Source organism: Syngnathus leptorhynchus, chromosome 2 (assembly GCF_054491065.1).
Source record: "Syngnathus leptorhynchus isolate UIUO chromosome 2, UIUO_Slep, whole genome shotgun sequence".
In the NCBI taxonomy this organism is placed as follows: Eukaryota; Metazoa; Chordata; class Actinopteri; order Syngnathiformes; family Syngnathidae; genus Syngnathus; species Syngnathus leptorhynchus.
The window spans coordinates 10,642,620-10,658,838 of record NC_141196.1 but is presented as its reverse complement, the minus strand read 5'-3'; the positions used below and the strand labels follow the sequence as shown (position 1 = coordinate 10,658,838).

Below are 16,219 nucleotides of genomic sequence, written 5' to 3'. Positions count from 1 at the left end.
ATCTTGCAGTTCCAGTGCTGGCACTTCCGTATGACTTTGCATATTGCCAAGTTTCCCTATTTAGCCAAATTCTCAATTGCATCACCTCAGTCCACATCAAATGGTTTGAACTCTGACGTTTTGTGCAACTTTAGAGCTATTTTACTTCTTACGAGTCAAATTCCAAATTGTACAACTCCAGTGGGGTTCCACTAGTTAATAGCTTCAGTTTTAAAATCATGTTTGGTGAGCATTTCAGAGCTGAGCCATGACATTTAGGCACGTAACTGTCAGGAAGCACCTCAAATCACTCTATTGCCGGTATTAGCAAAAATCCCAGTATAATCCAGTCGGAAAGGCAACCAGGATGTTGGATCAGCATCTGTAAAGGTTACTATTCGTTGCATACAATACCCCGTAAATCCCACATATCCTTCACCAAAGGTCACATGAGCTCCTACCTTTGTAGAAACACTCTTCGCCGTGAACGATGGTAATCCTGCGATGTTCCGAGCAGGACGCGCGGTGCAGCTCACAGTGGTTGGGGTAAAGTTTCCCATCTGAGCCGCACACGGGTTTATAGTGAGGTTTGCAATGCTCCAAGCAGTTACACTCCCCTCGGCCCGTCTGCGGATTGACGGAACAGCGGCGGCCCAGGCCGCAGTACTTGTGCTCGCATGGAGGCGGGTCGCTGTGGTGGTTCATCAAACCTGGAAACGCAAAAGGGATGAAACAAACCTGTACTTCTGCAGATGGTCAGAAAGGGTAAATCTACCTAATACCCACACAATGCACAAATAACATACTTGGTAAACCAAGAAATTGATTTTATATCAAGCATTAAGGGAGCCAAGACCAACTACAAGGCTTGAAACCAGATTTCGAAGATTAAGATCAAAACTCGAAGGAGAAGAGACCAAGTACAAGATTTTCAAGGGTTGGGAACCCGAATCATGGCCAAGACTTAGAGGGGTTTGAAATGAGTCAAGACTCTCAGGCTTCAGCCAAATCAAGAGCCAAAACAAAATTAAACTTGAGATTTCAAGGAGCCGAGAACAAGACATGGTGTTGTGGTGTAGTAATGTTTGGTCATTTATTGATCTATGAACAATTAAATATGTAGCGGCTCACAGTAACCCATGAACATTTTTGTTAATATTAGTCTTGATAATGGCAACACCAAACATATTATTTCAGATGGAAAAAATAGAAGCACTCGCTAAAATGGCAGGCCTCAACCGCTGGGCATGCTTGTTGGCGTGAACAAACCGATTTGGAACATCTGACACCTTCCTACTACACACACACACACACACACACACACACACACACACACACACACACACACACACACACACACACACACACACACACACACACACACAGAGGCAAGCGCGCTGTGACCGGAATGGAGACAGTCAATTTGCCACTTTATTAATTTCCGGCGGCTCTCCTGCGTAATGATTATTCCATGAATTTGCGCGCCACGGCAGGGGCGAGCGTCCTGTGCCATCGGCTGGGTCATTGAAGGGCGCCCTCATTTGTCACCGGGACGCTTGTACGACCATCTTTTTGTTGGGACGACATCAGGGAGAAGATGCTTGTTTTCCCCATGACGCATAATGTTCTATAATGCCCAAATATTATCTAATGAGATTTGATACGAGAGTATTTGTTTGAGAACATAATGCGCACAGTTGTGATTGACAGTCGCCAATAAAAGGTGTATTAGTTTAGTGCTATTCACATAATTATAGATATATAATTTTTCATATAACTATCATGAAAACCGGATGAGCTCGAGATAACAAGAGGGGTGGATTTGGAATCAGCACAAAAAAGAATCTTGAAAGGTTTACTCGCACCAGTGTAATTTGAAACGCTATTATCAGTAAACGGTACTAGCATCAAACAGTAGAGTCAACGTCAGAGATGCATTTTGACTGTCAAACCTGGCTCATTATAAATGTGATGTTACAAAACCCCCTTTTTATCGGTTTGCTCACCGACACACCCTTATGAGGACATGCAGAAGAACACGGACAATATCATGACACTTTTACAGGTCTCAGCTGGAGTGCACAGCGAGTGTATTTTTAGCGCACCTGTTGTCATGCAAAGATGGACTAATGTATGCACAGGTTTCATTCGGTCGCAGATTTTTCACTCCCACATTCTCACGGAACCAGTCCGGTGCCACTTTGCTGACAAAGTAATGATGGAAAGCTGTTTTAGACTCAGCAAAGACAAACGTCAAGCCGAGATGGAAAATGTGAGGGGGGGAAAAAAAGCTCTCCCTTCTCACCCCCCTTCACACGGTTCCTCCCTCTGCTAATTGCTGCACCAGTGACAACACTTGAGCTCCTGCTGGCATAAACAAGTCGTGAAGATTTTATGAGAAGCTATTTGAGGCCTAAGAGCTTTCTCCTTCCCTTCGGAAGAACGCCACTAAGTCGCTTGGCTTTGAAACATTGATGACTTCTACCTCACTGAGTCTGAGTTTTATTATTTTATTTATTTATTTTTAACGGTGGAAAAGAAAAATCTGCAACTCTCCATTGGGTTCAGGGTGAGAAAATAGTGAGTTTGCGTTTACTCTGGAGCTATTCTGTTGTTGGGTTTGAAAATGCTTTGGTTCATATTCACATGAAGGCTTTCAACAGCAAGCAAACTCAAATGTTAATGAACTTTTTTTTTTTTTTTAATTGGTAGATGCGGGCAAACATAATTTCAATCATTTCAATTGTGGCACCGATTTTTATGTTAAAAACTGGTGAATCCAAGGGAGATGACCTCTAATTGGAAAGGGTGCATTTTGCAAGAAACAGTGATTGCAAAGGAGGTATTTATTCCATAAGTGGATAATGCACCCGGTGACTAAGGCACCACTATTTGGGGAAATGAGTCTGCTTAAAAGAACAATGGCTACTTGGAATAGACATCTGATTTATATGGTAAAATCATCACATATTGTTCCTACAGGGAGGTATTCCATTCATGGCAAAACATAAAATGAATTATTTATGCATGCTGGAGGCCATGAATGAGATGTATTCATCTGTTTCAAATGTTCATTGTTCTAATTAGACTAATTGCCTTTGTGCTTCCCCCAAAAAAAATGTTTGAGGAGATTATCCCACAATTGTGTGCAGTATCACGCAAATAAGCTTTGTTGCATAAAAGCCATAGCAAATAATGAAACCTATTTAAGGTTGAGCAAACACATGCGCAGAACACATTAACCACAAACATAATTGGTGAGGCACTATTTCTTCTGTGACTAACTGCGGAACAGCAGTTGTGTAAACAATAGCAGTCGCCTTTGCAGAGATGTAGAGATTTTCAGATGTTGTGTTTTATCAACGCATTCACTTTCTTTGAGTGAAATTACAAATTTACTCATTGTGTTGTCAATTATCATCGGAGGAAATTAGACTATATGTGATGAAAAATACAAACACATAACAGACACACGATTACTTTGATTTTCTTGAAGCGTAGTTACAGCACAGAACAAACGAGAGGGATGTAGTTTCTTTGGCATGTACTATTTTTTTTTCCATACAAAAACATCACTGCTCCAGAGTCCGTCTCGGTGATTAAAGTTGTCATCGTGCGTGGTGACGACGGAACAACAGGGAGCCATGCTGATGGCTGTACTCATAAGATGCGCTAAATACGGGGCCCAGACCAAGCGGGGGGGGTTTGCCGCATTTCCACAGTATGCAACCTTTTATATGCATCTGCTCGCATGCACACGATTATGGTTGAAAACTAAAGTGGGAAAAATATGAGACAAAATGTATGTGTGTGTGTGTGTGTGTGTGTGTGTGTGTGTGTATATATATATATATATATATATATATATATATATATATATATATATATATATATATATATATATATTAAAACTACAGAGCAATTGGTCAACAAAATACTGGTACACTAAAAATAAAAAAAATATATACAATATACTAAAAAAAGAACCCTAACCCTAGCCCTAACCGCCAACATACACAAGTATATTGGACAAGAAAATATAAAAGTAATAGTACACACAAAACTGAATGTAACACAATACAACTTATTAGATCATATAAAATAGAAAGAAAAATACAAAAATGTATAACAAAATACTGAAGAGAAAATGAGGCAAAATATAAAAAATACAAAAGTATTTGAGAAAATAAAAACAGAGAAAAATGTTAAAAAAATAACAGAAAAAACGACAAACCTATTCAAGAAAATATTTTGTGCAATGTATTGCTTGAAATGGTTCAACCTCTACTTACGAACTCTCTCTCGGCATACAAATGAAGGTAATTACGATGGAGATGGAGGCTGACAGATGAAAAGCGAGACAACGAGTCGCCGAGGCGTGTAAACAAGATCTCATCGGAGGATGTGCCCTTCGAGGCCACGTTCCGACGCGAGTAAGATGCGTCTTTCAACATATTAGTCACATTGATTGTCTCCGGCGCTGCCATCACGTGGGAAATATTTCCCGATTCGCTGAGCACAATCTCCAATTACGCCACCGCGCTTTTGTCACGCGTAATTGTGTTTCTTTTTCATTTCAAATTGCTACTTAAAATCAACAACGAATTTCAAGTGCACCGCTCAAAAGGTATTGATTAAATCTTTCCAAAGCACAAGATGTGCACTTTGTCGGATGGATGTTGTATTAAACGAGAGGAGTGATGTATTTTTTTTTTTTCGGGCTGAATAATTTAGGGGCAGGATCATTTAAATCAGTCAGACAATGACGTCGCATCAGGCCATGTTGGGTTGGTTGGTGGACAGATGGTTGGATGTATGGGTGGACAGTGAGCCAGCTTTTGGGTGGTCTGCCAAGCTAAACATTGGCTGAAAATTGATGAGTCAGGAATTCGTGACGAGCTCTCGGTGCGGGGACTCCCAATTAGCGAGTGAGGCTGCCCTTTTTTTGCTCTTTCGTGTGACAGCCAAGGCTTTTTAGTCCTGGTGCATGCCAAAAACCAAACATATCATTGGTGTCCATTCATTTTGCTCACAAACACGCTCGATTACATAAAAGCCTCGGAAGGGGATTGTAATTCTACTGTATCACCTCCACCATGACGATTCTGATGATTTCAATTTCAGATATCTTAGTAGATTTTTTTAAATGAAGAATTCAGGATTTAGTTTTAGAGATGCCTCCTCTGCTGTAGTTTATCACACACACATAAAGGCTCTGTGAGCCACCTACAATTTTCATCAAAACACATTCCCAATTCAAGACGGTTTCTGTTACAGCCCATTCGATTGAACTTTCTTTTATTTGCAATGTTTCTTTTCTAGCTATACAAATACTACTTCTGTTATTAATTTGTCATTGTGTGTTGAGGTAATAATGACTGCACTTGTGTCATTTTTGCGCTTAATCAAATGATTTAGTGTCACAATCCGTTCTTACGTGACTTAAAGGCGAAATGCATTTCTTTGAGTAGGCATTTATACATCCAGACATTGGCCAAAGTCTTTGCTCTGTGATTAGAGGATTTTTTTAGGTTGTTGTCTGTGTGAACTCTACTGCTTCATTTTGCTGTGAAATCCCAGTTGAGAGCCGGACACAGCTCGTAAAAGGGAGACATTAAGGCTCAATTGACCTCACTTGTGTAATCATCAGAAGGCGGCGAATGTGCGTGAGGTGAAGCTTGAATTATTTATGACTTCCTCTCGTCAATGTGGCGGCTGCAAACGAGTTGCTGAAAACAGACCGGAGTGAGACTTTCCCTCCGGGCGTGTTATGCTAATGCGGCCTGTGCAATTACTGCCACGACCTTGTCCACGTCCGGTTTGGAAGGAGAATCTCATGCTCATTTGAGGACATTTTGGCACTATTTGTTATTACTTTTTTTATGCAGACCGGTGAGGAAGGGTTGATCTTTTTTTTTTTTTTTTTACCTGATCAATTAGCAATTTTAACGCCTGTGCTGCTAATCCATAAAATATAGATGGAATTCATGCCGCTGTCACTACAGACTTCTTTCCCACGTTTATGCTTCCACCTTTCTTCCATAATGTGTGTGCACTCTCAGATGAAAACAAGGATCTAAAATGGCCTTGAAGGAATTTTTTTACGTTGTTGTTTTGTGTGAGACTTTGCACTTTTGTCCACCATTGTGGGATGGAAGTCGTCTTTTCCCAGTCAATTAGTACTGTCCCTTATTTGCATAAAAAAAAATGTATATATTGTACAATATTACAATTACACACACTCGTCCCTACTGATGCACAACATAATAGCCATATTTTTTTTTTTACACTATACATTGCATTACTAAATGCCTTTTAGCACCTTCACGTGACATTTGTTGCTAGGGACAGAAAAGGAGTGAGGGAATCATAAATTGAAAACTTACCCTTCATCTTCACGCTCTCGGTGATTCCATCCTACAGGATGAAGAAAAATCTGAGTTAAAATAAACCATGCAAGATGACATGCACCATTTTTCCCCATTGAATAAAATAAACCACTACTGCTATGCTACATGACATATAGTAGACACAACATACGAGCTGCACTGTTATCATATCATTATAAATCTGAAGCTGATTCTAATGCAAAACGTGGCACTATAAACAGTAAATCCAAAAAAGACCATTTTAGCCATTGAGACATGAGAACAATGCAAGAAATACCAACAAATCGGGACTCGTATCTGTGTCCAAACGAATGAATAATCGCCAAATATAATATAGTTAATAAACACATAGCATGTAAAGAACAAATATAGTATCAAAAAAAAGAAGTTAAAATGTATATAATAATAAGAAAAGCTAGAATATGGATTCTCTCGTGGTACTTGATAGAACCCATGCTTAAGTACATTTTGGTTACATTTCATTTCAATGTATTTGTATTTAATCTCTCAAGACTGTTTTTAAGGATTTTAGGTAAAATTTTTCATTAATTCTTAAATGTTACACGTTTTAATGAATCATCAAATTCATACAGTCTTTACATTTTCCTGTATTAAAGCACAGCATTACTTTTCAAACTGTGCAATAATGTTGGCTTACAATAATATAAAATATACTTGGAACAAAACATATATTCAAAACTGTTAAAAAAAAAAAAAAAAAAGAGAGCCAATAAGTTACTAATCACATAAGAAAGACTAAATTCAATGTCATTTGAATCATGTCTTTTTATTAAAAAAAATACACTGAAAACAGCAAACATATATTTGAATCCTATGTTTCGATAAACACGGACGGCCTTGTTGTTTCCCCCTTCGTTCAGCCACCATTTCCTAGTAAAGACGGGGCATGAACATCGAGAAGGCGATCTTCCAAACAACTTCGCAGGCAGCAATTTTTGTCACAGTGCACCTGATTATTTCCCACAAAGGAATAAATAGTTCAGTCACAAGTCCGTGGAAAGTGACTCGGGGAAAGGGAGTGGTGCATTTAATGCTGCTGGAAAAGACAGTTTGCAGCATCTCCAGCAGCGTGATGCGTGAATGTGGAAGAAGCAGCCATAAATATTTGATTTCTGCTACACTTGTTCTTGCTCAGAAAAGTCCAAGCTGGCTAGCTGGCTGGGGAGGTGTTATGAAGAGCAAGATGCATTATGCAACAGGTCAATAATCAACAGCCACAGTTGCTGCTTGCTGAAAATAGCCATGGAAAACACCAAAGCCCACGCTCAACAAAAAGCCATTAACTCCAGCTTGATTCATGACATTTGAATGATCCGCTGAAATTACAATGGGATTCATTTAAAGAAAAAAAAAAAAAGATTGATTTTGATGATGAAACAATTCTGTCAAATTACGAGATCAAAAAATGTCACTCCGATTACAATGGGATGTATCTTTCGCTCCATTTACGATACAATTCAAAATTCGATTCACTCCAACTACGACACAATTCACTGCGGATTCGACATGATTCAATCCAAGAATGACACAATTCTCTCTTGATACAATTAACTCCAATTAGCATATGAAATGATTCCCTCCAATTACAATGAGATACAATACAATTTACTTCAATTACAATACAGTAAAATTCATTCAATTATGATACAAGGCAATTTGCTCCAAATACAATACGGTATGACTCGCTTAATAATACAATTCACTCCAATGATGATATGATGTGATTCACCCCAATTATGATTTGGCATTCCATATGATTCACTCCAACTGTACAAGCATTGTTTTTCTTATATATAGTTTTATTTAATTTAAAGCTTGACACGATTTTTAAGGGCAATGTAGGATCAATTTGGAATTTATTTGGCAGTGCTTTGGGGTCATAGTTTGTGGCATCCATCCATTTTCCGTACTGCTTTACCCCACGGGGGAGGTGGGCGTGCTGGAGCAGTTTGTGGCACATTTACAGTTAAATTATTCATTTAACTTCATTGATTAATATGTTCAATCGTAAACAGATTTTAGCGGGCACGACAAAAAAGTAGAGTAGTCGTCTCAGAAGTTGATTAAATGGGAATGATCTTGCTAGAGTAAATAAAAAATCCAGGTTTTTGATGACAAATGTTGGACAGTTACTTGCAGTGAAGGGTGAAACGAATATCTCTCTGTTTTCATTTTATTGGGCTAAGGCGGCTGAGCACAGTCGTGGCCACCTGTGACTGCATCTTATTCTTGCCTCCTCGCTTGCAGTGTTGAGCAGCTGACATTTAGCAAAGCTCCACAGGTGGAGGCGACATTAGCCCAAGCCTTATTTGCATAGGATACCCACACACACAATTCACACTCATTTTGTTTGAACAGAGTGATTTCCCTCGGGGCTTCTGGGGGGCAGTGAAGCAGCTCGCCTCCCACCTGTAGGGGGCGCCATTCAGCCAAATCCCTGGGTGACCACCCACATCATCTCATAATCTCTGACTATCTTTTCATAAATATTCCATTCCGAAGTGTTTTTTTATATATATATTATATATAAATATTTTTATATATAAAAATATATAAAACACTTATATATATATATATGACTATATATATATATATATAGTCATATATATATATATATATATATAAGTGTATATATATACACTTATATATATGTTTGTTAATATATATATATATATATATATATATATATATATATATATATATATATATATATATATATATATATATATATATATATATATATATATAAATCCCCAGTGTTTGGATATTGACCAATCTGGCACGTTTTGTTTGTAATAATTATCAAAACAAACAAATTCTATCCATTTTGAAGATTTGTAGCACTTTAACAAGACCACCTAATGATTTTTACCAAATGTCTTTTTTCGTAGCTGTACCTTTTGTATGAAAATGGCTTATTTCTAATTCCATTTCAGCCTTTTGGCCTCTTCATCACATTCCGCCTCTCCCTGGCGGACCTAAACACCCAACCCCAACCCCCCAGTCCATCCCTTCTCTTCCATCCCCACTCAGTCCATTTTAATCTGGATTAGCTGTGTAGCCCGGCCAATGCGGCACGGCCGGCAGTCTGCGGGATTTTGCGCCAGCACGCGGCTGGCCCTTTGACTCCATTTTGTTTGTGTTGACGTCATCGCATGGTGTGATGAGAACATAACTAAACACCAGAATGAAAATGATTCGTAGTGTTTTTTGATGGAAACATTTTGGTAAAAGGACAGGAATTCACAAAAATAACAATCTCATTGAGTTCTCCACTATTTATAAGTCTGCAGTCGCAGTGTGGATTTGATCTTTTTCAGAAAGTCTCACATTAAACTTCCGAACAGTGAAAAGTAATGACAAAGCAGCTCTGTCACAGTCGCACATTTTTCTTTTTGATTGATGAAGCATCCAGTGAGTGATGATACCGCTATTAAAGGAGATAAAAACTGATTTTTGTTGTTGTTGCTAGCTTCAGTGAGAACAATATTTTTAGGTGTTACAAAGCTACATCTATCTGTATTTTTTTAATGAAAACTGTTTGGAAAAGGGTAACAACATCCAAAAATTCACATCCATTAAATTCGCTGTTTCTAATCCTTTTGCAAAACAAAAAAGCTGAATATTTGCCTTCTGATATGTGTCGGGACAGAGAAATCGAATGAATGACACAAGCTGCATCTATTTCCTTTGATTGATGTAGTATGAGTGATGAGACTGCTATTAAACAAGACACAAGCTCTTTTAGTAATGTGGCAAGCATCTTTAGCAAGCAAAATCTGCCACAAAGAGGTCTGAGAAATCCATGTGGATTTTGGGAGGCAAACTGTTTGGAAAAGGGCAAAATCTCTCAAAAATCTCAGTCTGTTGATTTATTTCTCTATTGATTTGAAGTTTGGGTTTTTGTTTGTTTGTTAAAGGTCAAAATCTCTCAAAGATTACAGTCTATTGATTTCTTTCTCCATTGAATTGAACTTTTGCTTTTTTCTTTGCTGCTTTTTTTTGTATTTTTGCTCTTGCAGAGAAAGTCTAATATTCACCTTCCGATTTCCGTCACTATTGAGAAAACTAATGATACAGCAATCCTGTCTGAAACGGACATTTGATTGATGTAGTATCCAATGAGCAACGGCACGGCTATTAAGTGAGATAAAAGCTGATATTTGCTGTTTTTGCTGGTTTCTTTTGCAAGTACAAGCTTGTGTACGGCTCATAACTACAATGTTGGACAAATCCACATGGATTTATTTTTAAATAAAAAGGGCACATATCTGCTTTGGGGGTTTCAATAATTTTTAATGATGGCTGTGATGCTTTTTTTAATCATCTTGCTGAATAGGTCAGATATTTACCTTTTCTCCCTTGATTGACGTAACATCCAATGAATGATGCCACTGCTTAATTAAGGTATACAAACTTTTTTTATGCTGTTGCTTTTATATATCCATATATAAAAGATCCACGTTATATTTTTTAATTACAACTTATTGGAAAATGGCAGAAACTATTCCTCTGTTGACTATATATGTGCTTTTTGTTTTTGTTTTGTATAACACGAGAGAAATCGCCGAGGACTATAGTCCCAGTGTCACAGCCCCTTACTATTATAGTGATATTTCCCCTCATTAGAAAATGCATGATATGAAGTTTTTTAGAATGGAAAGGGTGGCTGAAATGGATTCATATCATTTCCATTCATGATTTGAGGTATATGTCTTTTGAGATACAATCGCGGTCGCTGAAAGACTAACTCTTATCTCAGGGAACAACAATATTTGAACATCAGAGATGCTGCCTTTGATCCCCTTTGCAGTAAAAGTCCATGATTTTAGCTTCCGATTGATATCTGTGCAGAAAAACGAATGACTCTGCAGTCTTGTCCGAGCCGCACATTCATTCCTTTGATCGATTTGGTTTCCGATGACGGATGGCACCACTATTCAGCGAGACAAAAGCAGAACATTCTTTTTCTGTTCTCGTGCGTTAACGCACAATAGCATGGCTTTGAATGCTTGCCTCAACTGCTGTCACGATGAATAAGTAACTGAGAAAGTTACTGATTTGTTGGAAGTGGCAGAAACGGATGAACAATTTGATCTTTTGTCGTTTTTCTTCCGTTATCTTCTGACTCATAAAGAGTAGGTTTGTCAAAACTATGTGGGTTTTATTTTTATTTTTTATATTCTGTTATTCTAACGTCAACTCTTGCTTTTGATTTCCTCCGGCAAAATTCCTGTATTAACCCTGTGATTATACTGAGAAAAAAACTACAATCAAAGCAAGAATAAAGCTCCCAATTCAAGGCAAAATACTTCATGGTTGTTCTTTGGTTGACAGGAGCGTTCTTCTGATCTGGCAGCTTTTGCGAAAGAGCTTTCGCTTCAAGCAGTTGCGTTATTGAGATGTTATTATTGGTTCTGAATAAGTTCTTGAAATAAGAAATACAATATTTATACAAGTGTAGGTAATGTGCACTGGAGGGATTTTTGTAGGCTTTAGGCTTTTTGTTTTTAAAAGGATTTTTCAGGTTTTGCCGGCAGATCGTTTTTTTTCTCTTTTGTCTTTCAAGTTGGAGCTTGCAGTGATGAAAACACTTGTTACATATGTTAAACTGACAGTAGAATATTATTCAATTGGTTTTGGGGGAAATCATCACTCTCTGCCATCGTCCTATGCATCTAATTATTTTTAACTATTAATTCATAACGTATTATGTTGTGAATAAAATATACCAATCAGAGATTTTAGTAGAGATGGAAGGCGTGACCAAGTCATCTGCAGTGCACACGTCGTCGTTCATTAGGGCTCATGGGAAGGCGCAGAGGCTCTCAAGGGATACATATGATGTTGGGATCTGAGGCAACAACCACGTGCGCCCACGTGAGCGTTCCATTTGGGTCACCGGGTAAAGCCTCTCATGTTTTAGTTGATTGTACATTTGAAAAAATATAACATCAAACTGATCGGTTTTGGTCTTTGGGTGTTTCGTTTAGCAGAAATGCCAGAGAGGGAGTAAAGAGTGAAGTGAAGTCAAGCTACATTCAAATCTCGCTAGCAACGTCACTTGTATGTTTTTGTTACTTTAAGTACATCATTTTAACTTTGATCAAATTAAGATCCACTGGTCCATGGCACTAAGATTAGGTGTGATAACAACATTACCAATTGCTATCACCACAAAATAGAAATTGATGACACATAGCTAATCATTCAGACACAAGATCCAGTCATCTAATGGTAACCATACTAGGTAAAACAATACCTTATGTCGGAATCTCAAGACAGGCCGATAGGGATGCAACCCCTGGTCATTGTTAGGCATCCCATCTGCGTAGAAGGCTGTCAGCGCTGCCAGTAAAATGGCTGCTGACCACCATCCGACCGCCGTCATTGGTCTTGTCCTGTTGGGGGAAAACAAGCCCCAAAACATAATGAGCAACGTCACCCTTTTAAAGCGAGGCTATCAAATATGGTCTCTGTGATTAGATCAATTATGAGGAAAAATAGACGCGTCACCAGGAGATGAAGATTGGGGGAAGACAACGAGACGATGGATTAAGACAATTACAGCGAGGCCTTTACGAGTTAATGAGGCCTAGATTCCACAGTCGAGAGCAAACATCTTTATTCATAGGAGTAACTCAAAGAATTCACTTTCAACTTGTCCTCGGAGAACCGCTCCATTAGTCATCGCGCCGAGGCAAAATAATGTTGCAACAAGTGTAAAACTAAAGTGTGTTAACGGTGGGAAACGAATATCAGGTCATATTGCTAATCAGTCAGACTCACTGGTGGCGAGAGATAATATTTTCTAACACTTGTGCATTTTTTGCCAACCTCTGCCAGCAGCTTTTAATGAAAACCTGAACAACTTAGGGCCGCACATCTGTCAAATGAGTGTTTCCAAACCTTTAAGGAGCTGAGGCATAGATTTCTTATTCGAAAAATCAAATAGCATGCACCCTTAGAGTGAAATAACTGATTTTGTCCACATTTACTCCAAAATGGACTTGAAATCTGATGATAGCTGAAATTGATGACAGAAATTGTGATATTGTTGCCTTAATCATGCTTATTGTAGGCTAGGAAGAGTTATTATTATTATTGCGACTTTTGCCAACTTTTTCTATCACCCTTGCCAAGAGTAGCAAAATTTAAATTTCCAAACAACATTTGAACATCTCATCTCAATTTCGATGAAAGCTACATAGGAGCATACGCTCACACACACACACACACACACACACACACACACACACACACACACACACACACACACACACACACACACACACACACACACACACACACACACACACACACACACACACACACACACTTCTCATTGGTGTTAGCACTTAAGCTCTCGATCGTATGCTTAAAAAAGCCAGATAGCATCTCCGCCCTCGCCTGTTCCTGCATGCCCGACGAATGGAAGTGACATGCTTACTATGTGGCTGCTAATTAGCACAGAATTAAGGAATAAAGGCAATTAAGCAACAACAACTAAAAAGGTAATAAATGAAGCAAGCAAACTTGCTTCTTTGGAGTCTTAAAACCTTCACAGCACTAGTTATTAAGTTGCGTCTCTGTTGGGAGTGTTCAAAGGTGCTGTGATAGTACGCTGCTAACTGGGAATTACCGTTTGAAATCCAACATTTTCAAATGTTTGCTGTCAGAAAAGAAAAACAATGTTTTGCCTACAATTGCTGCAAAACCACAACCTGGAACGATAAACGAGGTTTCTAAAAAAGGACCCTTTTCTAGTTGTAAGAATTAAAACAACTAAATGTTTGGACATGAGTGATGTTGTGTCATTTTTATGCAAAATAATTAAGTTTAAATAAAAATAATGTTTAAATATCATTAAGTTAATATAAAAACAATGTTAAAATATTAATCAGTTTAAATAAAAATAATGTTTAAATCATAATACAGTTGATATAATATTCACACACAGTTTATTGTCATTTATGTGCTTTGATTTTGAAATATGCAATATCAATATGTAGTCAAATACATTAGTAGTAATTCTGATTTTAAATGTTTTTTCCAACTCATTTGCCTTCTTATCTTCACAAACAGAACAATAATACAAAGTTTTCTGGGGATGGCTTGCGGAAAAATGTTGGGAAAGTTCTCTGCTCGCCTGACCGACTTGCACCTTTATCAAACACCGGTCTCGTTCTATTTCCCGCCGTTGAGGTGCATCCCACCCCGTCGGGAGTGGCGCATGCAGCTGCTTCTTCTCCGCCTCGCTGGAGCCGCAATAGAGGAGATAAAAGTGAGCCGGATTACTTTTTCCCCATCCGTATCGTCTCCTGGCAGCGGGCCAATCAATCTCTTTGTGTTAAATGACTTATTAATGACGCCGCTCTTGGGCTGATATGCACACAAACACACACATATTCACAAATAGTTTACTAAAGTAGATCCTTTAAAGTTTGCCACAAAGGTAATACAGTTTGGACTTCCAACATTTGTTTTTTCTTTCTCCTCAGAAGAAAGTTGTGGGTGAAATGTCATCAGACTTTTGTCATCTCTCTGCATCTGTGAGCTTTACGTAACTCATTCCGAACTGCTTTGGCGACATTTTTTACAGACACAATGAAGAAAATTCAAAGGATTCACAGTTTAGTTCATTCTTCTTTCTAGTCGATGTGATTTCGTTCATTTGATAACAAAGTATTTCGGACAAGTTCATCTGTGATGGATTCCTGGAAATAAGCAGAATTGACTATCGTTAGCCTTGACTGCTTCAACCCATTGGTTTTTTTTTGCGGGTTTATTCATGACAGACACGCCTACCAAATTTCATGTTGCTTTGTGAAATGGGCTTTAGAGGCTGAAGAATTCCAAAGTGTGTTACCCAAAGTTGTAAACTGGCTGCCATCCATTGCACACACAATGACAAAAATTCTAAGCAATTTTGGATTGTCCATCATACATGGTTCAAATTACTAACTGGACAAAATCTCTTGGATACATTTGACTTTAAGAGCCTGGACATGGGAAAACTAAGACTAAGATGGCCACGTCAAACTGCATGGTGGACTCCTTTCACCTTTTGAGGTATTCTTCAGACTTGTTTGTGAGTTTACTCATGATACACATGTCTACCAAATTTTGTCACACCAAATGAACCTGGCTATGGCGGCTCAATTTTAATTTTGAAAAGACTCTCAGAATATGATAGCAGGAGTTATAAATTTGGTTGCCCTACTCTGCCCAGATGTAATCACAAAAACATTAATGCTTCACAATGTTTTGGTTTCCATCGGTCTAGTATACGTGGTTCAACAATTTGGTCGCAATTGGAAAAAATACTTTGAAGGACACCTGGAAATGGCAAAACAACACTAAATAATTTGCTTCAAACTAAAATGGAGGACTTCCTGTCTGCTCAATTATTGCTTTTTGAAACATTTTGTGGCTCTACTCATTAGACATGCCTTAGATTTCATGTCCACGTTAGGACAAAAACTGCCTCCCTATGTCGATTTAACATATTGCCTGTACACAGCAATGTTAAAATTTGGCAGCAATAGGATACATTTTCTCACGGCGGGTTTCTGTGAAGGATCGCTGGAAATTGTCAAAATGACACTAATATGGCCATTTCAAAGCAGAATGGCTTCTTGAGACTAATTTGTGCGTTTCCGTCTGATTGACATGCCTATTAAATGTCAGTGAAACTTGCTCCAGGGGCTTGAATTTTCAAAAACTTCTGAGTGCTGCTACCCAGCCAATTTTTCTTTGCACAAAGCGGGCTCAGGCTCAAAGGAATCTTGTTCAAATTTGAAGAGATTAATTTAAAATGTCAGCACGAG

The 16,219-nt window shown here is 38.3% G+C and overlaps 1 protein-coding gene across 1 annotated transcript in view; it reads right to left on the bottom strand.

Moving 5' to 3' along the window:
• Nucleotides 1–12,780, bottom strand: part of fstl5 (follistatin-like 5) — a 62,181-nt gene extending 49,401 nt beyond the window's left edge. Inside the window, exons 1-3 of the mRNA XM_085906096.1 lie at nt 12,652–12,780; nt 6,366–6,396; nt 441–689 (exon numbers count right to left, since the gene is read on the bottom strand). Of these exons, the coding sequence (XP_085762222.1) occupies nt 441–689; nt 6,366–6,396; nt 12,652–12,780 (409 nt within the window). The remainder of the gene's footprint in view (nt 1–440; nt 690–6,365; nt 6,397–12,651) is intronic.
• Nucleotides 12,781–16,219: the final 3,439 nt, after the last annotated feature.